General features: G+C 36.1%; 3 protein-coding genes across 3 annotated transcripts; all 3 read left to right on the top strand.

Annotated features, from left to right (window-relative positions):
- The first annotated feature begins 2,319 nt into the window (after positions 1–2,319).
- Positions 2,320–6,163, top strand: LOC131802192 (uncharacterized). Its single transcript, XM_059121800.1, has 3 exons — positions 2,320–2,642; positions 2,710–3,190; positions 5,174–6,163. Exons 1-3 carry the CDS (start codon positions 2,320–2,322, stop codon positions 6,161–6,163), a joined length of 1,794 nt encoding a protein of 597 aa, XP_058977783.1.
- A 5,536-nt stretch (positions 6,164–11,699) lies between these two features.
- Positions 11,700–16,053, top strand: LOC131802191 (uncharacterized). Its single transcript, XM_059121799.1, has 3 exons — positions 11,700–12,028; positions 12,101–12,581; positions 15,064–16,053. Exons 1-3 carry the CDS (start codon positions 11,700–11,702, stop codon positions 16,051–16,053), a joined length of 1,800 nt encoding a protein of 599 aa, XP_058977782.1.
- Positions 16,054–19,521: 3,468 nt separating this feature from the next.
- Positions 19,522–22,052, top strand: LOC131802190 (uncharacterized). Its single transcript, XM_059121798.1, has 3 exons — positions 19,522–20,343; positions 21,147–21,737; positions 22,047–22,052. Exons 1-3 carry the CDS (start codon positions 19,522–19,524, stop codon positions 22,050–22,052), a joined length of 1,419 nt encoding a protein of 472 aa, XP_058977781.1.
- Positions 22,053–22,714: the final 662 nt, after the last annotated feature.

Genomic DNA, 22,714 nt, shown 5'->3' with positions numbered 1-22,714 from the left:
GCACATTTTCAGCTGGACTTTTTGGCAAGTAAACACGATAATTTTGTTTGTTTACAAACTGCTGGACGACGAATGTTTTTTTCTCATCGGAGAAAACCAAATTCGGCAGTTCACTACTTTCGACCGAGCGAAGCAACTCTTTAGCTCTTTTGAGTCTATTTTCTTTCTGTGGCGGCTTTACCCCGGGCTCATTTTTCAATATTTCGATTATTGCGATACGTTCAGCTCACGAACCATTTTTCGGCCACTGCGAGGCGGGTCAAGTCACTTCTTCACCAAATATAAAGAAATCACACTATCACGCTTGAATTCCATCACGAATAACTATTTTTCCAGAAAATTATCACCAAAATGCTTTTGTATGCTTGTAAACAATATAATGAGCTGTCACTGGAATAATTATAACAGTTGTCGAACGAGTGGCTTAGAAATGACAGCAGTCTGAAGTTGGTTGCAGTTTTTTCATCTCACCATGTATAATTTCTCATTCCTGGTATTAATATAATCTTATAATAGGCAAACAATTATTATTATACCCTCCACCATACTATGGAGGGTATATTAATTTTGTCATTCCGTTTGTAACTCCTCGAAATACTCATGTCAGACCCAACAAAGCATATATATATTCTTGATCAGCGTAAAATTCTAAGACGATTTAGCCATGTCCGTCTGTCTGTCCGTCTGTCTGTTGTGATCACGATATCTTTCGAACAAATTGAGATAGAAGGCTAAAATTTTGCACACATGTATATATTGCCAGTAGGCAGGTTAAGTTCGTAAATGGGCCATGTAGGTCCAAGTTATCATATAGCCCCCATATAACGGTACCTCCCGATATTCGATATTTTGATGATTTTGGCGACATTATTCACCGGAATTGTTTCAAATTTGGCATTTGAAGTTCGTAATGGATACTACAGCCTATGACAGAAAATTATCTGTACAGGTACACGTCTTCGTATAGCCGCCATATAATGGTACCCCCCGATATTCGGTATTTTGATTATTTTAGCGACATTATTTAACGGAATCGTTCCAAATAGATACTGCAGCATAAAACAGAAAATGGGCCATGTAGGTCTTCGTGTAGCCCCCACGTCTTCGTATAGCCCCCATATACCGTATCCCCCGATATTCGGTATTTTGATGATTTTAGCGACATTATTTACCGGAATCGTTTCAAACTTGGTATTTGAAGTTCGTAATGGATACTACATCCTAAGTAAAAAAAATGAGCCATGTAGGTCTACGTCTTCATATAGCCCCGATATAACGGTACCCCCCGATATTCGGTATTTTGATTGATTTAAGCGACATTATTTAACGGAATCGTTCCAAATTTGGTATTTGAAGTTCGTATTGTATACTACATCCTAAGTCAAAAAATGAGCCATGTAGGTCCACGTCTTCATATAGCCCCCATATACCGTACCCCCCGATATTCGGTATTTTGATGATTTTAGCGACATTATTTACTGGGATTGTTTCAAATTTCGCATGTGAAGTTCGTAATGGATACTTCAGCCCATGCCCGAAAATTGTCTGGGCAGGTCCACGCCTTCGTATAGCCCCCATATAACGGTACCCCCCGATATTCGATATTTTGATGATTTTAGCTACATTATAAACAGATTTTGCTTCAAGTTTCGCATTTAAATATTGTAATAACTTATGGCATAAGTTGCCTATGCAGGTCTACGTCGTCGTATAGGCATTCGGTATTTTTAAGATTTTAACAGAATTTTAAACGGATTTTATTTTTTTAGAAATTGCCAAATTTGTACCAAATGGTGGAGGGTATTAAAAGTTCGGCCCGGCCGAACTTACAGCTTTTTTACTTGTTTTTGCGTTAAATTTACTTCCACATTGCCGCTCCTTCACTAGCTATTGCATCCCAAATTAATCATTCAATATATTCGCGTTACTATCTAATTATGGCCGAATTGTTGTCATGATGTACTTTGAAAACATATTGCTTTATTTAATTTGAAATAAATTACGCATAATTATTATATTTTTGTTTTATATTTGTAATCCTAAGTACGTTTCTGTTTACAGCACTATTCCGAAAAAAAAGTTCAAAACTTTTTTGCTTCCTTTATGGTATTGAAAAAAAAGAGACGTTACTAGGATATGCGCTTAATTACCAGCAAGTCAAATATGAAGTAGTTAATTTCACAAAACTAAAAGTTTTTTGTGAAAACAATAAAGACATTGATCCCAATCACATTTACTTGACGCGTTAATAAAATCAAAGCGCAATCCTAGATATTGAATCAAAACCATCGAGAACATCGGACATTGGACACCAACGTCATGAATTATAGCGCCATACTACTGAGCTCTGATGAAGGGCTATTCAAACAAGATGAAAGTATAAATCAATTTGTGGTGAAGGCTTTGAACTTCTTAATTAGAAATGTTTTTGAAAGCCTGACCTCAACATATGCAGTGTTCATATCCTCGCGAGATGAGCCAACCTTGCGTTGGATGAATCACATAATGGTGGAATTGTTTAGTCTTACCACAGCGATGACCGTACAAATTGTTCAAATAAATGTCAAGCGAAAGATGGCTCTGGAAATGCATGGAAGGAAACAATGCAACATTCTCTTGGTGGATTCATATCAAGCTTTGTTGTAAGTAGATTTAAGAGGAGTACACATTTTTTTAAGTAATCTGTTAATGTTACCTTATTTTTGCTAGGGACATTGGCCTGGCATCGAGCAACGCTTTTGTTGATGATCTTGAATACTATCTAATATTTCTACAAGCTCGCGACAACGAAATACCCAGAGAGATGAAGCTGATCTTGCAACACTGCTTAGATAACTATTGGTTACACTGCAATGTTATGATACAAACGGCCAAGGGGGAAATATTGATGTACACCTATTTCCCATACACTGCGGACCATTGTTATAAAGCTAAACCCAAGCTAATTGATTTCTTTGATGGTGAACGATTTAAAAACCCTCCCTTCCTTCCGGATAAGTTGTACAATTTACACAAGTGTCCGTTGTCCGTCAATACATGGTCCCAGCTACCTTATGTTGCAATTGAAAATTTACCAAACGGTACTCTACACTATTCCGGCATGGATATACAATTATTGAAGGCCTTGAGTGACAAAATGAATTTTACTTTAAAGGTTAAATATAGAGATGTTGAGAAACTAATATCTGCGGTAAGTCTATAAGTTAAGTGATATTTAGATGTGGAAAATTGAGAACGTAGCAAGTAAAAAATCAGCTAAATTCGGACGTGGCCGAACTTTGAATACCCTCCACCCATTTGGAACGAATTTAGGAAATTTTTCAAAAAAAAAAAAAATAAAATCCCTTAAATATCTGTTAATAACGTGTAGACGTTATATTAGGGTCTTTACGACGACGGGGATCTGCATGGGCATTTTTTGTCATAAGCCATTACAATATTCAAAAGCGAAACTTGAAAAAAATCGGTGAACGATGTCACTAAAATCGTCAAAATACCGAATATCGGAGGTACCGTTATATGGGGGCCATACGAAGATGTGGAACTGAACAGACAATTTTCTGTCATAGGCTGTAGTATCCATTATGAACCTTAAATATCAAATTTGAAACAATTCCGGTGAATAATGTCGCTAAAATCATCAAAATACCGAATATCGGGAGGTGCCGGTATATGGGGGCTATGCGAAGACGTGTACTTGCATGGACAATTTTCTGTCATAGGCTGTAGTATACATTTTCTATCTTAGGCTGTAATATCCATTATGAACTTCAAATACCAAATTTGAAACATTTCCGGTGAATAATGTAGCTAAAATCATAAAAATACCGAATATCGAGAGGTGCTGTTATATGGGGGCTATACGAAGATGTGGACCTGCCCAGACAATTTTCTGTCCTAAGCTGTAGTATCCATTACGAACCTCAAATACCAAATTTTAAACAATTCCTGTGAATACTGTCGCTTAAATCACCAAAATACCGAATATCGGAGGGTACCATTATATGGGGCACAAACACCTTTCTGTCTTAGGCTGTAGTATCGATTTCGAACTTCAAATATCAAATTTAAAACATTTCCGGTAAATAATGTAGCTAAAATCATAAAAATACCGAATATAGGGAGGTACCGATATATGAGGGCTATACCAAAACGTGGACCTACATAGCCCATTTTCAGTACCAAAAGTCCTGAAGACATAATATATATTTGAGTAAAATTTCTAATAAAAAATAGTAAATAGTAAAATAGCTAAAATCATCAAAATAACGAATATGGGGAGGTACCGTTATATAGGGGCTATACGAAGACGTGATCCTGAAAAGAAAATTTTCTGTAACAAGCTGTAATATCCATTACGAACTTGAAATGCCAAATTTGAAACATTTTCGGTGAAAAATGTCACTTAAGTCACCAAAATATCGAAAATAGGGAGGTACTATTATAAGGGGGCTATACCAAAACGTGAACCTGCACAAACAATTTTCTGTCATAGGCTGTAGTACCCATTACGAACCTCAAATGCCAAATTTGAAAGAATTCCAGTGAATAATGTCACTTAAATCTCCACAATACCGAAAATAGGGAGGTACCTTTATATGGGGGCTATACGAAGACGTGATCCTGAACAGACAATTTTCGAGACTTCAAATACCATATTTGAAACATTACCGGTGAATAATGTCGCTTAATTCACCAAAATACCGAAAATATGGAGGTACCATTATATAGGGGCAATAGGATGGGGTGGACCTGCACAAATAATTTTCTGTCATAGGCTGTAGTCTATAGTCCATTACAAACCTCAAATACCAAATTTGAAAGAATTCCGGTGAATAACGTCACTTAAGTCTCAAAAATACCGAAGATAGGGAGGTACCATTATATAGGGGCTGTACGAAGACATGATCCTGAACAGACAATTTTCTGTCATAGGCTGTAGTATCCATTACGAACTTCAAGCACCAAATTTGAAACAATTCCGGTGAATAATGTTGCTAAAATCATTAAAATGCCGAAAATAGGGAGGTGCCGCTATATGGGGGCTATACCAAAACGTGAACCTACATGGCCCATTTTCAATACCAAAAGTCCTGAAGACATAACATACATTTGAGTAAAATTTCTAATTAAAAATAGTAAAATAAATTTCCCTATTTTCTCTTTTTTTCAGATAAGCGAACGTAAAGTCAACATGACCGTATCGTACACTAGACGTGCATTGACACTAGATCGAATTGTCTCAAGTACCGTTACAACTTTTCATACCACCCTTGTGGCTGTTGTCATTCGAAATCCTTATCCGTTGTCATCTATGAAGACTCTGGTATTTCCTTACAAGGCTAACGTATGGATATGCCTGCTATGCTGTCTACTCGTAATGATATGCATTAATCAGATGCGACGTCAAACAAATCCCATGACGAATTTGCAATTTCTTGAAATATTATTGGGCCTTAGTACATCCTACAGACCACAATTTAAATGGCAATCCCTATCAGTTTTAACCTGGTTATGGAGTTCACTGTTATTACGTTCCCTCTATCAATCAATGTTATATTATTTATATAATTTCGATATATTCGAAAATCTACCTCAATCTCTGGATGCACTGGCACAGCAGGGATTTACATTGATATGCAGTCGCAATACAATGAGATATTTGGAGAAAATACAACAGGTTGAGGAGAATCTTTTGCCAGTAATAGTAATGAATACATCTAACGAAATGCATACATTGACCTATTTGGATAATTGTTCGAAGGGCAACTATGCTGCCATTGTGGATAAGGAAATTGCTAAATATTTCCTTAACAATATGGAATCTAAAAATAGTTTGGAAATTTTACCATTTACCGTTAACAATATTCAAACTATCATTTATTTACCCAAACACTCATTTCTCATTGAAACCATAAATGATTATATTTTACGTTTCTTTGCATCGGGTTTCCAGTTGGCGTGGAAGATACATTACACTGGTGTGGATCATCCCAATAACGACGAGTCTCAACGCACTATTTCCGAAATGTCCTTTATGCATGTTATCAGTGTGCTGGAAATGACTTCAATTTTATATTTTGTATCATTTGTTATATTTCTGCTGGAATTGTATTCAAGAAAATCTAAATTCGTACAAAATGTATTCGACAAATTACTTTGAAGCGACCATAATAATAAAGAAAGAAAATTTAATGCGGTCTCTTGAGAAGTTTCAAGAATGCCAATTTAGTACGAAATGGTAACCACGTTCATTCTTCAAAGCACATTACTATATAAATAAGCCAAAACACATGAAAACAACAAAAGAGATAGTACCCATTAGACCAGGTACAAATAAAGCTGCAATACAACTTGAGAAGAAAATAATAAAAGAAGAGCACTAAACAACAAATATTTAACAATACTTTAGAAATTCTTATTGCAAACCATGGCCATGGCCCAATTACAAGGTCGACAAGAAGGCGAATTCCCTAAAAATACAACTCTTCCCGCTACATGTATTGTCAAAATTTGTTAGTGAAGTGAAAAAAATACTTCGCCTTGACATACCAGCGAATTTATTATTTGTCAATTTTATAAATATTTATATTAAAATATAACAGGTCAACAATATACAACAACAACATTTAACACGGAAGGCACACCGCATCATAATTAAGAGAAATACGTTAAAAATGCATTTATACAAAGAAATTAAACAAAAATATGACACAAACACGATTAATAACATCAAGCAATATTCCAAACGTAACCGGCAAACAGCAACTTTGACAGCATCAACAACCTTTTTAATAAAATGCAGACAGCTAGGTGTAGTTCCAAAGTTCATTTCTAACACTACTAAAAACACCAACAACATATTCCAAACAAATGAGAAAATCCCGCCAAATTTATTATCAACACTCGAAAAATACAATTACAATTTCCACATAAAAATATTAAAGCTTATAATACAACAAAAACATAAAGAACTCCACAACAACAAAACTATACTCAAAAAAACTAAAACGAAACTGCAGCAGGTAATGAACGAAGAAGATTACAACAAATACATTGAGAGCGAAAATGTTCTCCGTCGCAGCTACGACAACAAAAACAAAACAAGACACATCAACAAATACCAAAAATTAAAACAAGAACAACTACCACTATCAATTAGCGTTTAAATCTCGTAATAATGTCGACAGTCTGTTTAGTAAAACAAAATCTAAAATTAAGAATGAGGACAAGTGCAATGTAGTTTATAGGATAACATGTAATGGGGACGACGCTGACGTATGCCAAAAGTCATATGTCGGCACGACAAAGACGAAATTAAAAACTAGACTTTCCGGACATAAATCGGATCAAAAAAGTGACAAGCCTCTCGAACAGAAGACTGCTTTAGCTGCCCATTGCACATTGACAGGACATAAACCCGACCTTAAAACCGTCGACATATTAGCACAAGAAAATAATTACAAAAGACGATTTACATTGGAAATGTTACATATTATAAGTTTACCAAATGACAAACGAATTAATTATAAAACCGATACAGACCATTGTGCTCACATTTACAGAAGCCTAGTTCATAAACACCGACGAAAGAAAACTTAGTTTGATAGTGACATTTAAACTCAATAGACGAGCTTTTTACTTTAAAAATGTATGTTATTTATTATGTTATATATTGTTAAAATCAGTTTGTAATTTGTGTTTTTTGTAAAACAGATCCCTGAAGATGATTTCCGGAGGAAATCGAAATATTGGATGAATAAAAAAAGGAAAAATTCAAAAATAAAAACATAGTTTTTTAATGACCTTAAGCCAAGCAATTAACCAAATAAGTAAAACAAATATAACAGGTCAACAATATACAACAACAACAATATTTATATTAAATATAAATATTAAAAATAATGTTCAACAAGTAAAAAAACTGTATGTTCGGCCGGTCCGAACTTTGAATACCCTCCACCATTTGGAATAAATTAGAAAATTTTCAAATAAATAAAATCCATTAAAAATTCTGTTAACAACTTTAAAATACCTAATATCGGAAGTGCTGATATATTGGGGATATACGATATTGTGGATCTATATAGGGGGTGCGATTATATGGGCGCTATATGATATCGTGGGTCTACTATAATTATCTATATAATTTTATATAATTATCTTTTAAGGGATAAAGTACTCACAAGGAACTCCTCCGATTTCGCCATGTCCGTCTATCTGTCTGTTGTAATCACGCTATCTTTCGAACAAATTGAGATAGAAGGCTAAAATTTTGCACACGTGTTCATTTTTACAGTAGGCAGGTTAAGTTCGTAAATGGGCCATGTAGGTCCACGTTTTTATATAGCCCCCATATAACGGTTCCTCCCGATATTCGGTATTTTGATGATTTTAGCGACATTATTCACCGGAATTGTTTCAAATTACGTATTTAGAGTTCGTATTGGGAACTACAGTCTGTGACAGAAAAATGTTTATGCAGGTCCAGGTCTCCATATAGGCCCAATATATCAGTACCTCCCAATATTCGGTATTTTGACGATTTTAGGTACAAAACCCACCGAAATTGTTTGAGATATCGTATTTTACGCTAGTAATACAGGTCTTCGCACAGCTCCGATATAATGGTACCTCCCATATATACGATATTTTGATGATTTTAGCTACATTATTCACCGTTTATTTCAAGTTTCGAATTTGAATATGGTAATGGCTAATGGCAAACAATGCCTATGTAGGTCCACGTCGTATAGACCCAAATATAACGACTATATTCGGTACTTTTAAAATTTTAACAGAATTTTTTAAGGATTTTATTTTTTGAAAATTTCCAAATTCATTGCAAATGGTGGAGGGTATTCAAAGTTCGGCCCGGCCGAACTTACTGCTTTTTAACTTGTTTTTTTTTTTAATTTTATTGAATGAAAGCAAGAAATATCGGAAATAGCAGCAAATTTTAAAATAATTTTAGATTTGTTCGAATTGGTTACCTTTGACATGAATTATGGCCTTCAAACGGCCAAAGAAACCGTCACACGCTGCTCGAATGTTGCTCTGCGGTATTTTGGTCCATTCCCGGCGAAGCGCTTGCTTGAGGTGATCGATACTTTGGTATTTTTAGTGCCAACCTTGCTTTCCAAAATACTTCAGACACAACGGATTGATATCCGGAGATTTTGGTGGTCATTGTGCGCTGGAAATGAAACGATGAACCTCATTGTGTAACCATTCTTGGGAGGCGCGTGCTGATTGCGATAGTGCTGAGTCCTGTTGGAATGTCCAAGGACTGCGGCCAAAATGTTTGGGAACCCAAGGTTTTAATACACCCTCCAGAATATTTTCGCGATAATATTCCGCATTTATTCTGATGCCACGGTCGATTAATACGACCGGAGAGCGACCATCGGCTGTTATGGCGGCCATCACCTCACCATCACCATGGCCGGCGCTTGAGTTCTGGTGGCCAACCGAAGATGCAAATTTTTAGCTGACCTCTTTGGTAAGTAAACACGATCATTTTGTTTGTTTACAAACTGCTGGACAGCGAATGTTTTCTCATCGGAGAAAATCAAATACGGCAGTTCACCACTTTCGTCCAAGCGGAGCAACACTATAGCTCTTTCGAGTCTATTTTCTTTCTGTTGCGGTGTAAGTTCTTGCACTTTTTGGAATTTTAACGGCTTTACCCCGAGCTCATTTTTTAATACAGGGTTGCCCATATTCGACGGAGCTTTGGGCCCTTTGGGCCCATTCCAATCGACGAGGCTTGTCCGCAGGCAACATTCTTTGCGTCAATTGAATTTTGTACAGAAACAAATGCAAATCAATGCGATTAATCCGTTGTAAAGTGGACCATGGCCAACTGCTGAGAACGGCATTTTTGGGATGTTCTTGGGAACCTCTCAACACTGACTCGTACGGCTGCGATATTCTCGGCCGATCACCTTGGTCGACTTTTATATGGCCTCTTCGGATTAGAAAGAGCCTTACCAGTCGAACATTTTTCGTATAAACGCTTAATGGTGTTCTTAGAAGGCGCACTTCTCACATTTTTTTATGTTTTAAAAGCACGTTGAGTTTTCGCAATTGACTTCTTCTGAATGTAAATTTCAACTATTTCAGAGCGCTCGCGTGGCGTGTATTGGTTCATGGTAAAAATCTGCTTGGGCTGACGCTTCAAACGCGATATGTCGTTAAGCGATGTGACATCTCTGTCAAAGTTATGGCGTTGCCAGATGGGTCCGTCGAATATGGGCAACCCTGTATTTGCCGAATGGAATTTTGCGATATGTTCAGCTCACTTTTCGGCCACTGCGGGAGGGTTTCGATCAAGTCGTTTTTTTACTTTTCGCTCTAACGATAGCCATTTGTGGTTTTCCAGCCATAAAAAATCACACCATCACGCTTGAATTGCATCACGAATAACTTTTTTTTCAGTCGGACAAGTGGCTTAGAAATTTCAGCAGTCTCTCTGTCTTTTGGAACCACGATACAGCCCACATTATTTGACGTAGAGCTTCAAAATTTGGCACAACAATTTTTATTGTGTTTAGGAAGGTTGGTATTGAAAATGAGATATATCGGTCCACATTTTTGTATAGCCCCATACACTGGTACTTCCCAATATTCGGTTTTTTGATGATTTTTGCCACATTTTTCCACGGATTTGTCTGAAAATTTGTATTTGGGTTCTAGCTCCGGTGGTGGAACATATTATGTACAGGTCCACGTTTTTGTATAGCCCAACATACCGGTACCTCCCGATATTTGGTTTTTTGACGATTTTTCCACGGATTTGTCTAAAAATTCGCAATGGGTACTAGCTCGGGTGGCGGAGCATAGTATATAGGTCCATGTTTTCGTATAGCACCCACATAGTGTTACCGCCCGATATTCGATATTTTAATGATTTTTGCCACATTTTTCCACGGATTTGTCTGAAAATGTATTTTTGCATGTCATAATGGGTTCTAGCTCCGGTGGTGGAACATATCATGTATTTTGACCGATATTCAGTACTCTCCCCACATTTTTCCACGTATTTGTCTAAAAATTGGTATTTCTAGCAACGGTGGCGGAGCATAGTATATAGGTCCATGTTTACGTATAGCGCCCACATAATGGTACCGCCCGATATTCGGTGTTTTAATGATTTTTGCCACCTTTTTCCACGGATTTATCTAAGCATCGGTATTTGTTATTATTAATAATGGATTCTAGCTCCAGTGGCAGAACATTGAATATTTAGGTCCACGTTTTCCTATAGAGCAACTATTACGATACCCACCGATATTCGGTGTTTCGAGAATTCTAGTCACATTTACCCACGAAATTGTTTCAAATTCCTTGAAGTATTAAATTGTCTGTAGAGGTTCCCGTTGACAGGATGTGTTTTTAACCACATGTTGTTCAATTGACTTTACTTGACTGAAACTCCCTCATTTGGTGGGAAAGAAGTTGTGTGCCTAATTAGGATAAGACACCTCTTCCTTAATTTTTGAGTTATAATACTCTTAAACAGAACTTGATTAATTGTCAGCATGACAAATGGAACAGCATTAGTTCCACAAAATTAATTGCTTTCCCAAAAAAATAGAATCAAGTCATTACTGATGCCAATCTCATAAAAGATACTGACAAAGCCGAATATCGGAACAAAACCACTCAGAACTTCATTGAAAACAGGCGACAGAACAATGAATCATAGTGCATTTTTACTGAGCTATGAACAAAGACAGTTTATGGTAAAACAGGATGACCGAATAAACCAGTTTGTGGCTAAAGCTCTGCGTTTCTTAATTCAAAATGTCTTTGAAACATTGACCTCTACCTATGCCGTGTTTATATCCTCCCGAGATTTGCCATCTTTACATTGGTTAAACTACATTATGATGGAATTATTTAGTTTAACAACTGCAATGACCGTTCAGATAGTCCTGATAAATGTAAAGCAAAAAGCTACGTTTGAAATGCGAGGAAGAAAATATTGCAACATTATTTTGGTGGATTCGTATCAATCTTTGCTGTAAGTATCTCCAGGTGAAAAAAATTTTCAAGGCTAAGTATTTGTTTAATTACTTTATATTCTTTTCCCCAGGGACATTGGTTTGGCAACGAACAATGCCAATTTTGATGGTCTTGAATACTATCTAATATTTCTGCAAGCTCGCGACAATGTAATACCCAGAGAGATGGAGCTCATTTTTCAATACTGTTTAGATAATTATTGGCTACACTGCAATGTCATGATACAAACGGCCAAGGGTGAAGTATTGATGTATACCTATTTTCCCTATACCGCTGAAGAGTGTTATAAAGCCAAACCCTTGCTCATTGATTACTTTGATGGTGTACAATTTCAAAACTCTCCTTTATTCCCCCATAAGTTGTACAATTTGCACAAATGTCCATTGGTTATCAATACATGGCCCCAGCCACCATATGTCGGAATGCAGTATTTTGAGAATGGTACTCTACATTATTTCGGCATGGATATAAATCTACTGAATGCCTTAAGTGAAGAAATGAATTTTACATTAAAATTTGAAATGCGAGATGTGGAACGAATACTATATGCGGTAAGTGTTATTTGACTTAAGTTAATGAGACATGGGATTACCGGGAGATAGGTGTCGGGTCAAGGCTGTAGTAATGATTCCGAACTTCAAATACGAAATTTGACGCAATTCCGGTGAATAATGTCGCTAATATCATCAAAATACCGAATGAAGGGAGGTACGGTTGTATGGGGGCTATACTAAGACGCAGCCCTGCATGGACAATTTTCCGGCATAGGTTGTAGTACCCATTATGAACTTCAAATACTAAATTTGATACAATTTCGGTGAATAATGTCGCGAAAATCCTAGAAATACCGAATATCTCAGGGTAGCGTTATATGGGTGCTATTCTAAAACGTAGACCTATGTAGACAATTCTCTTCCAGGGGTAAAGTTCTCAGAGGGAACTCCTTGTGTGGATTTTTAGACCATTCCATTGAAAAATGCGGCTATACGATATCGTGGACCTATATAGAAAATTCTCTTTCAGAGGGTAAAGTGCTCACAGAGAACTCTTTGTGCAGAATTTCGGACAATGTCATTGAAAAATGAGACTAAAATCATAAAAATACCGAAGATCGGGAGGTACAGTTATATGAAGGCTATACGATATCGTGGACCTATATAGACAATACTCCTTCTGGGGTTAGGTACTCAGAAGGAACTTCTTATGTTGTTTTTATGTCAATTCCATTAAAAAATGTGGCTAAAATTATCAAAATACCCAATATCGCGGGGCACCATAGTATGGGGGCTATACGGTATCGTGGACCTATATAGACAATTATCTTCCAGGGGGTAAAGTACTCACAGAGAACTTTTTGCGCAAAATTTCATACAATGCCATCGAAAAATGTGACTAAAATCATCAAAATACCAAAGATCGGGAGGTACAGTTATATAGGGGGGCTATACGATATCGTGGACCGTTATAGTCCATCTTTGAACTTGACCTGTATGCAGACAAAATACAGATCGGTGCAAAATGTTAGCTTCCTATCTTTATTTGGCTTGACTCTAGCGTGAGTACAACAGGGCTAAATCGTCTTAAAATTTTACGCTGATCAAGAATATTAAGGGTGAAATAAAAAAAACTGCCACAAAGTCAAACGCCATGATTTTTACATTTTTTTTAAATATTTATTGAATAAAAGCAAAAAATGTCGGATATAGCATCAAATTTTAGAAAAAGTTTAGATTTGTTCGAATTGGTCACCTTTGGCACGAATTATGTCCTTCAAACGGCCAATGAAACCGTCACACGCTAATCGAATGTTTCTCTGCGGTATTTTGGCCAATACCCGAAGAGAGGTGATCGACACTTTGGTATTTTTAGTGCAGACCTTGCTTTCCAAAATACTCCAGACACAATAGTCCAACGGATTGGTATCCGGAGATTTTGGTGGTCATTGTGCGCTGGAAATGAAGCGAGGAGCCTCATTTTGTAAACATTTTTGGGTGGCGCGTGCTAAGTGGGATGTTGCTGAGTACTGTTGGAATGTCCAAGGTCTGCGGCCAAAATGAATAGAATATTTCCGCGATAATATTTGGCATTTATTCAGATGCCACGGTCGGTTAATACGAGCGGAGAGCGACCATCGGCTGTTAGGGCGGCCCACACCACCAGCATGGCCGGCGTTTGAGTTCTGGTGGCCAATCGAAGGTGCACGTTTTGTTTGCTTACAGACTGATGGGAGACGAATGTTTTCTCATCGGAGAAAACCAAATTCGGCAGTTCACCACTTTCGGCCAAGCGAAGCAACTCTTTAGCTTTTTTGAGTCTATTTTCTTTCTGTTGCGGTGTAAGTTGTTACACTTTTGGGAATTTTCAATGGTTTTACCCCGAGCTCATTTTTCAATATTTGCCAAATGGAATATTGTGATATGTTCAGCTCAAGAGCCATTTTTCGGCCACTGCGCCGCGGGTTTCGATCAAGTCGCTTCTTTGCTTTTGGAACCATTTCTGCTGATGTTGCTGATTTCTTCCGTCCACTTCCTTGACGTCGGGCTACGATACCAGTATCACGGTAACGAGCGATGGTACGAGACACAAAAGATTTATTCACATTTAAATTCTGGAGTACTTCTTCGATAGCCACTTGCGGTTCTCCAGCCAAATATAAAGAAATCACACCATCACGCTTAAATTCCCTCACGAATAACTTTTTTTCTGGAAAATTCTCACCAAAATACTTTCGTACGCTTGTAACCAATATAATGAGCTGTCAATGGAATAATTTTAATAGCTGTCGGACGAGTAGCTTATAAATGACAGCAGTCTGAAGTTGATTGCAGTTTTTTCTTCTCACCCTGTATGGTGGAGGGTATAAAAATTTAAACATATGATTGCATGACTTTATTACAATTTTTTCTTCATGAAAATATTTCTGGCAAAAATTTTCAAAATCTAAGACAAAACGACACCTTTAAGTTAGGGGCCTTACATTGAACTTTTCAGAAAATCAGAATGAATAATCCCACTTTGCACTTTTTCTTTCAGATAGACGAGCGGAAAGTAAATATGAGCACATCGTATACTAGACGATCTGTGATACTTGATCGCTCTGGGTCAAGCACGGTAACAACCTATCATACCACCCTCGTAGCTGTAATCATTAGAAGTCCCTATCCGCTGACATCGATAAGAACTCTTGTGTTTCCTTTCGATACTGACGCATGGATTTGCCTGCTATGTACGTTACTAGCAATGATAACCATTAATCAAATGAGACGTCATTCGAATTCTATGACAAATCTACAATTTATTGAAATATTTTTGGGCCTAAGTACTCTTTACCGACCGCGTCTCAAATGGCATTCTTTGTCCTTTCTTATTTGGTTATGGTGTTCATTTTTACTGCGTAGCATCTACCAATCAATGATTTTCTATTTGTATAATTTCGATATATTTCAAAATCCGCCGAAATCACTGGACGCCTTGGTAGAGCATGGCTTTACCTTAATCTGTACACGCAAAACACTACAGTTTGTGGAGAATATCCCTCAAGTTGCGAATAATATGTTACGGAAAATTATCTTTGATTCTTCGGATGAAATGCAACAACTTGTCCATTTGGATAGATTGTCCGAAAGAAATTATGCTGCAATCGTAGACAAAGAAATAGCCAAGTTTTATATTAACAATATGAAACCTAAAAATATTCTGCAAATTTTACCTTTCACCGTCAACAATATTCCGACAACAATTTATTTGCCCAAACATTCTTTTCTCATCGAAACCATAAATGATAATATTTTGCGTATATTTGGCGCCGGCTTGCATGAGACATGGACACTATACAACGGCGCCGAAGATTATCCCAAAAACGATGAGCCTCAACGAACCATGTTCGACATGTCATTTATTCATGTTTTCAGTGTATTGGAGTTGAGCCTTATTCTGTATTTTGTATCATTTGTAATATTTCTATTGGAATTATGTTCAAGAAAATTGAAATGTTTGCAAAAACTTTTCGAAAAAGTTCATTAGACAAATAATAAAGTGGAAGTTTTGTATAAGTCAATAAGGACTGATGTTATTTCTCTGTAGAAGCCTATGGACCGTTTTTATATCTTTTCTTTATAGTTCAGTTTTGTTAAATTTTACTTTAAGAAAAGTAAGGGATAACGTTCACATTATCGGATTCTCATTCAAAGATATAGCAACAAAATGAGTAATCATTATACCCTACACAACAAGGTGGTCAAGTTATTATGTCTTTGTGCATTTGTTTGTAACAGGCAAAAGGAAACGAGATATGCCCATAGTTCCTTTTGATGATCTGCATAGAATCAATTTCTGAGTTGATTTATGCATGTCAGTCCGTCTGTCCGTCCGTATGTCCATGTATTCTTGTAAACAAAATGCAGGTCGCATTTATTTTCCGATTGAAGTTTTGAAGATGAAGTTTTGCACAAATCATTTGTTTGGCCCAAGGACGAACCCTTTTGAAATTGGAGATAACCGGTCAAAATTTAGATATAGCTTCCATATATATCTTCGTCCGATTTGCATTTTATTGTGCACCAAACGTATAATATCAACCCGAATAGTATTTTGCACATACAACCAAATTAGGCCTGAACATAAGTATGGCAAATTTGATCGTAATCGGTTCAGATATAGCTATATATTGTTCGTCCGTTTTGTTATTTTTGTCCTCCGCAACCGTAATATGCACTCTGTAACAACAATATTTGGCGAAATATATCAAATGCAGCTCAGAAATACCTTTGCTAAATTTTATCGAGATCGGTTCAGATTTGGATACAGCTCTCATATATAACTTCGTCCGATTTACATTTTATGGTGCACCAAACGTCTAATATTTGCCCAAATGTGATGTGATGGCATATATGACCGAATTGAGTCTAGAAGGTAGTATGCCAAATTTGGTGAAGATCGGTTCAGATATGGCTATAGCTCCCACATATATTGTTCATCCAATTTGTTGTATTTGTTACCCATATATATATATATATATATATATATATATATATATATATATATATATATATATATATATATATATATATATATATATATATATATATATATATATATATATATATATATATATATATATATATATATATATATATATATTTATTTATTTATCCGATTTTAAATTAATTGTGCACCAAATGGGCAATACAAGTCCGAATTTAAAAGATACAAATGCTTCGGCATATTTGTTATGTGGAGCTCTACTAAATTAATTTTGGAATTTAAAATATTGAATGAAAATTTATTTAAATTTGTAAAAATTGTTGAAAGACGCGAATTATTATAACCTCCGGATGACGTCGTATAAAAAACGTGTAAAACGTGAACATTTAAAATTTTTTGACATATCAATGTTCCCAAGCGCTGATGCATCTACCTGTATTCTTCTACCATGTAACAAATTTCTTTGATTTATGCCATGTTTACGTTAGAACTTTTTGTAGGGTTAACCTACTTTGAGAAGATTTATTTGAAGTAAAAATAATCGATATGACAATTTAAATCCAAACTCAGTGGGTTAACCCTCATATATATAAACGTACAATAAAATAGTAAGGTAGAGCTACCAGCTGTGGCCGACTTCTGTCAATTTTGTGTATGTATATATTGTTTTGAAAAAAAAATATATATATATTTTCAAAATCAATGATTGGAAGAAATTTGAATTGCGGGACGTGCATTAATGATATTAACCAGATTTTCCATGGAATTGAAATATTTAACATTTAGTATCATAATTTTGAGAGAACATCCAGGTATATCATTCATCATATTTTAAAAATTAACAAAAGATATGAAATAAATAACAACAACTTGTTGCATATAATTTTGAATTATTCTGACAGGAAGCAGGCATAGTCTCAGGGCTGTATTTCTGTAGTTTTACGAAGCTGTTCTACATCCTTATTATACCACATGGTAGAAGAATATAGGTAGACGCATCGACACAGCTGCTGAGACAATGAACTGTCAAACCAATTTTGGAATTGAAAATGTTGAATGAAAAAATATTTAAATTTATAAACATTGTTGAAAAACACGAATTATAATAACCTACGAATGGCGTCGTATAAGAAAACATATAAAAATCTACTTATATTTAAAAAAACATTTAAAATTTGTTGACATATCAATGCTCCCAAGCGTTGATGCATCTACCTGTATTCTTCTGCCATGTTATACCATGATTTTGTCATGATAGAAGAATACAGGTAGTCGCATCGTCACAGCTGCGGGGACAATGAACTTTCAAACCGATGTTGATATTGAAAATCGTGAATGAAAAATTATGAAATTTGTAAAAATTATTGAAAAATACATATCATTACAACCTCCGATTTGCGTCGTATAAGAAAACATATAAAAATCGATTTATTTTTGACAAAGCACTTAAAAAATTATGACATATCAATGTTCCCAAGCGTTGATACATCTACCTATATTCTTCTACCATGGATTTAGTCTAGGCATGGTACAACAAGGAGGTAGAACAACTACAGAAATACAGCGCTGTGGCTATGCCCGCTTCCTTCCTCAGACTCATTCAAAATTATATGCAACCAGTTTTCATTTTTTTTTTTTTCATCTTTTTCCTCATTCCTCATGAGTTACCTTGAAATACCTTTATTTTCACTCAAAAATATGATCCAAACTACTCAATCTCGAGTTCGAGCCACAATATACGTGTATTCCAATCATTGGTTTAGAATATATTTTATTTTCATTTTTTCAAAACAAAAAATACATACAAAAAAATTGACAGAAGTCGGGCACACATAAACAAAAATTGCAATCAGCTGTTAGCTCTGCGTTTCCTTTTTATTGTACCATGAGTCTAGGCAAGTTTATTTGCCGAAATTTTTCTCCTCTTTTCATCTCCCCCAATGTATTTATACAAAGAAATTTGTTTTCAGAAATTGTCATTTTTAATCATTGCCTATTCTGTCATTGTTATTTTTATTTGTGTCTAAAAATAACAACACGAACGGAATTGACACAAATTGCCAAAACCAGACAATTTTCTCAATTCATTCCCCTCATTTCACTCCCCTACAAACAGAGACTTGTTGCAAGTAAACTTGCAATACATTTGAAGAGTAGTCCTTTTGCCACCCAAGTCATGTTCCGCTCAATACTTTTATTCACACGAAAACAAACAAATAAATCACTAGTTTACGATACCCTAAAATCAGTTACCATCTTGATTAGTATATGGACATAAGCCATCCTTATGGGCACCTCATATTGACACACAACAACAAACAATGGTCAATAAGGACAAAAAACATACAAACAAGCTTATCAATCTTATTTTCTTATTTCCTTTACTAATTAGCAAACAAACGGCATTTATAAAAATACCAAAAACCTATAAATTATGGGAGGATACGAAAAACATTAACACTTTGTCGTGGAATATCGGATCGAGTGCTACAAACAACAAAGCTTACCATGAATTATACCTTGTTCACAAAGGATCCTGAGCATTTGGTAAAAGTACCACAATCAGAGGAAATTGACAACTTTGTGGCAATGGCTTTGCGGTTTTTAATTCAAAATGTCTTGCTCAAATTATGCGATTCCGTTTTTCTGACAATATCAACAACATCCCCAGCAACGGAACTCTGGTTTGAAGATGTACTTGCGAAATTGTTTGCCTCCTGGGGTTATATGGCCATTACAATTGTTCGGCATAACAGCAAGCGTCAAGATGTAGTGGTACCTGGAAGGCGTTTTTGTAACATGATAATGGTCGATTCATTTGAGAATTTACAGCGTACCAATATATCCCAGCACAACAGCCAGTATGATACGCAAGAGTACTACATAATATTTTTACAAATACGTGACGCCCAAATGCCAGAGGAAAGAGCGAAAATTCTACAATATTGCCTGGATAATTATTGGTTACATTGCAATGTTATGATACAAAACGCAAAGGGCGAAGTTCTGATCTACACCTATTTTCCATTTCAAGAGGATGCTTGTTTCAGTAGCGATCCAGTGCTGATAAATCAGTTTGATGGTGTACGTTTTGTAAATGACGTTATGTTTCCGATCAAAGTTCAAAATCTGTATGGCTGTCCAATACGTATGAATCTTTGGGAAATACCACCGTTTATCTTATTCCCCGATAATACAACGGAAATTTATACCGGCCTAGAGATGATAATTTTAAAAACTTTGAGTAAACATTTGAATTTTACCATCGATGAGGATAGTCTTGCTGAGAGAAGGGATTTGGGTGACGATCGAATGGAACCATTTAAAGTGGTGAGTATTGAATCGTATTCCTCCTATGGGGAAGACCGTTCGAGGGTATTTTTTTTTATAAAATTGACTTCTTAAAGGGTTTGAACAAAAATAGAAAAGGCCCTGCACCCTTTTCTTATTGAAAATCATAGTAGAATTGCTAAGATGAAGAAACCATGGTAAAATTAAGAACGTAATCTGGTGCAATAATTTTTTTGTTGGTTCTTACAAATTCTGTGAATAGTTTTAGCTTTTAAACAGTAATTTTCGTTTTCCAGTTGGCTTTCATATTGATCTCAAACCCTTCTGGTACACGCCCACAAAGGGTCAATATTTTCAATAATTACATGGTGAGATGAAAAAACTGCAACCAACTTCAGACTGCTGTCATTTCTAAGCAACTCCGTCCGATACCTATATATATTGTTTACAAGCGTACAAAAGCATTTTGGTGAGAATCTTTCCAGAAAAAAAAGTTATTTGTGATGGAATTCAAGCGTGATAGTGTGATTTCTTTATATTTGACTGGAAAACCTCAAGTGGCTATCGTTAGAGCACTCTAGCATTTAAATGTGAATAAATATTTTGTGTCTCGTACCATCGCTCTTTGCCATGATACTGGTAGCGTAGAAAACAGCAACATCAGCAGAAATGGTTTGAAAAGTAAAGAAGCTACTTGGCTCTTGAGCTGAACATATCGCAATATTCCATTCGGCAAATATTGATAAATGAGCTAGGGGTAAAGCCATTGAAATTCCAAAAAGTGCAAGAACTTACACCGCAACAGTTCCCTCATATTAATAATAATTAATTATTTCCGTCAGAAAAATGTTCGCTCTGCCAGTACTTGGCAAATAATTGAATCCCTGTTGGGATTACCGTCGGTACGAATACCTGAAAGACTTTCACCACGAGTCACTTTCATCATTTGGATGCTGTCAACATTTGTATTGCGCTTAGTTTATCAGTCGATACTATTCTTCGTGTATCGTACCCAATTCTATCGCCAACCACCGAGTACTGTAATCGATTTTGCAGTGTCGGGCTATCGAGCCGTGTGTACTCAACCGACAGCACCTCTCCTGACGTATATACCACAGTTTATGGATAACTCTTTGCCTTTGATTGTCCTCAATACCACCGATGAAATGGCACCCCTAAGATATATAGATAAAAATTCGCACGAAAATTTGGTGGCCATCACCGTGAAAGATTTCGTTTTTTATTATGTCCACACAGAATCGTCAAGGGGTCGGGTTTTTATATTAATGCGAATGAGTCTCAACGATCAAAAGATAACGTTTTATGTTCCGAAGCATTCGTATTTGGTCGAACGTTTGGAAAACTGCATTTTAGGTTATCATCAGATGGGTTTTATGGAACTTTGGCACAAATTGACATTTGAATCGTTTCGGGTAAGACGTTCCAGCTACTCTACTAAATACGAAGCAGCATTATTAGTAAATTTGAGGCAAATTATGAGTTTTATATACCTTGTAGTATTTTTGCAATCTGCATCCATAGTAATATTTGTATTAGAGTTATTGTCGAAAAAGTTTGATTTTCTAAAGAAACTTTTTTGAATCAAAGAAATACAAATGTACTAATGTTTAATGTTGTTATGCACTTTCCGACATTAGAGCGCAACCAAATACCGCTTCAACACGAAATTTGATGTATTAATTAATGAATGTATTTCAATTGATTTTGAATAAAATTTACAGCACTAAAAATGGTATATTAAGATTATTATCATGGTAAAATTAAGAAGGTAAATTCATTTCAAGTAAGCATGCCCATCTCTGCATTTTCGGTAATTTAACTTGTCAAATCTCACTGCATAAAAATTAGGTTCCCATCTCTGATTTGTGTAGGATTTTATGAAGTGAGGAACCTCATTTTGTAACCATTCTTGGGTGGCACGTGCTGAGTCCTTTTGGAATGTCCAATGTCCAAATGTTTGCGTGCCCAAGGCTTTAATACACCCTCCAAGGCTTTAATACACCCTATTTTCGCGATAATAATCGGCATTTTTCTGATGCCGCGGTCGATTAATACGAGCGGACAGCAACCATCGGCAGTTATGGCGGCCCACACCATGGCCGTCGCTTGAATTCTGGTGGCCAACCGAAAGTGCACATTTCCAGCTGACCTCTTTGGCAAGTAAACACGATCATTTTGTTTGTTTACAAACTGCTGGATAACTTAAGTTTCCTCATCTCTTTCTGTTGCGGTGTAAGTTCTTACACTTTTTGGAATTACAATGGCTTACGCCCGAGCTCATTTTGCAATTTTTGCCGAATGGAATATTGCGATATGTTCAGCTCATGAGCCATTCTTCGGCCACTGCGACGCGGGTTTCGATCAAGTCGCTTCTTTACTTTTCGAACCA

Source organism: Musca domestica, unplaced genomic scaffold (assembly GCF_030504385.1).
Source record: "Musca domestica strain aabys unplaced genomic scaffold, Musca_domestica.polishedcontigs.V.1.1 2, whole genome shotgun sequence".
NCBI lineage: Eukaryota > Metazoa > Arthropoda > Insecta > Diptera > Muscidae > Musca > Musca domestica.
The sequence above is the reverse complement of the archived record's forward strand: the minus strand, read 5'-3'. Positions and strand labels throughout refer to the sequence as shown.

Bases quoted from the DNA above. Each gene is read 5' to 3' on its own strand.
- LOC131802192 (XM_059121800.1), top strand. From the start codon at position 2,320: ATGAATTATAGCGCCATACTACTGAGCTCTGATGAAGGGCTATTCAAA. The intron at 2,643-2,709 runs GTAAGTAGATTT...TATTTTTGCTAG, and splicing joins GATTCATATCAAGCTTTGTT to GGACATTGGCCTGGCATCGA. The intron at 3,191-5,173 runs GTAAGTCTATAA...TCTTTTTTTCAG, and splicing joins TTGAGAAACTAATATCTGCG to ATAAGCGAACGTAAAGTCAA.
- LOC131802191 (XM_059121799.1), top strand. From the start codon at position 11,700: ATGAATCATAGTGCATTTTTACTGAGCTATGAACAAAGACAGTTTATG. The intron at 12,029-12,100 runs GTAAGTATCTCC...TCTTTTCCCCAG, and splicing joins GATTCGTATCAATCTTTGCT to GGACATTGGTTTGGCAACGA. The intron at 12,582-15,063 runs GTAAGTGTTATT...TTTTTCTTTCAG, and splicing joins TGGAACGAATACTATATGCG to ATAGACGAGCGGAAAGTAAA.
- LOC131802190 (XM_059121798.1), top strand. From the start codon at position 19,522: ATGAATTATACCTTGTTCACAAAGGATCCTGAGCATTTGGTAAAAGTA. The intron at 20,344-21,146 runs GTGAGTATTGAA...TATTTCCGTCAG, and splicing joins GAATGGAACCATTTAAAGTG to AAAAATGTTCGCTCTGCCAG.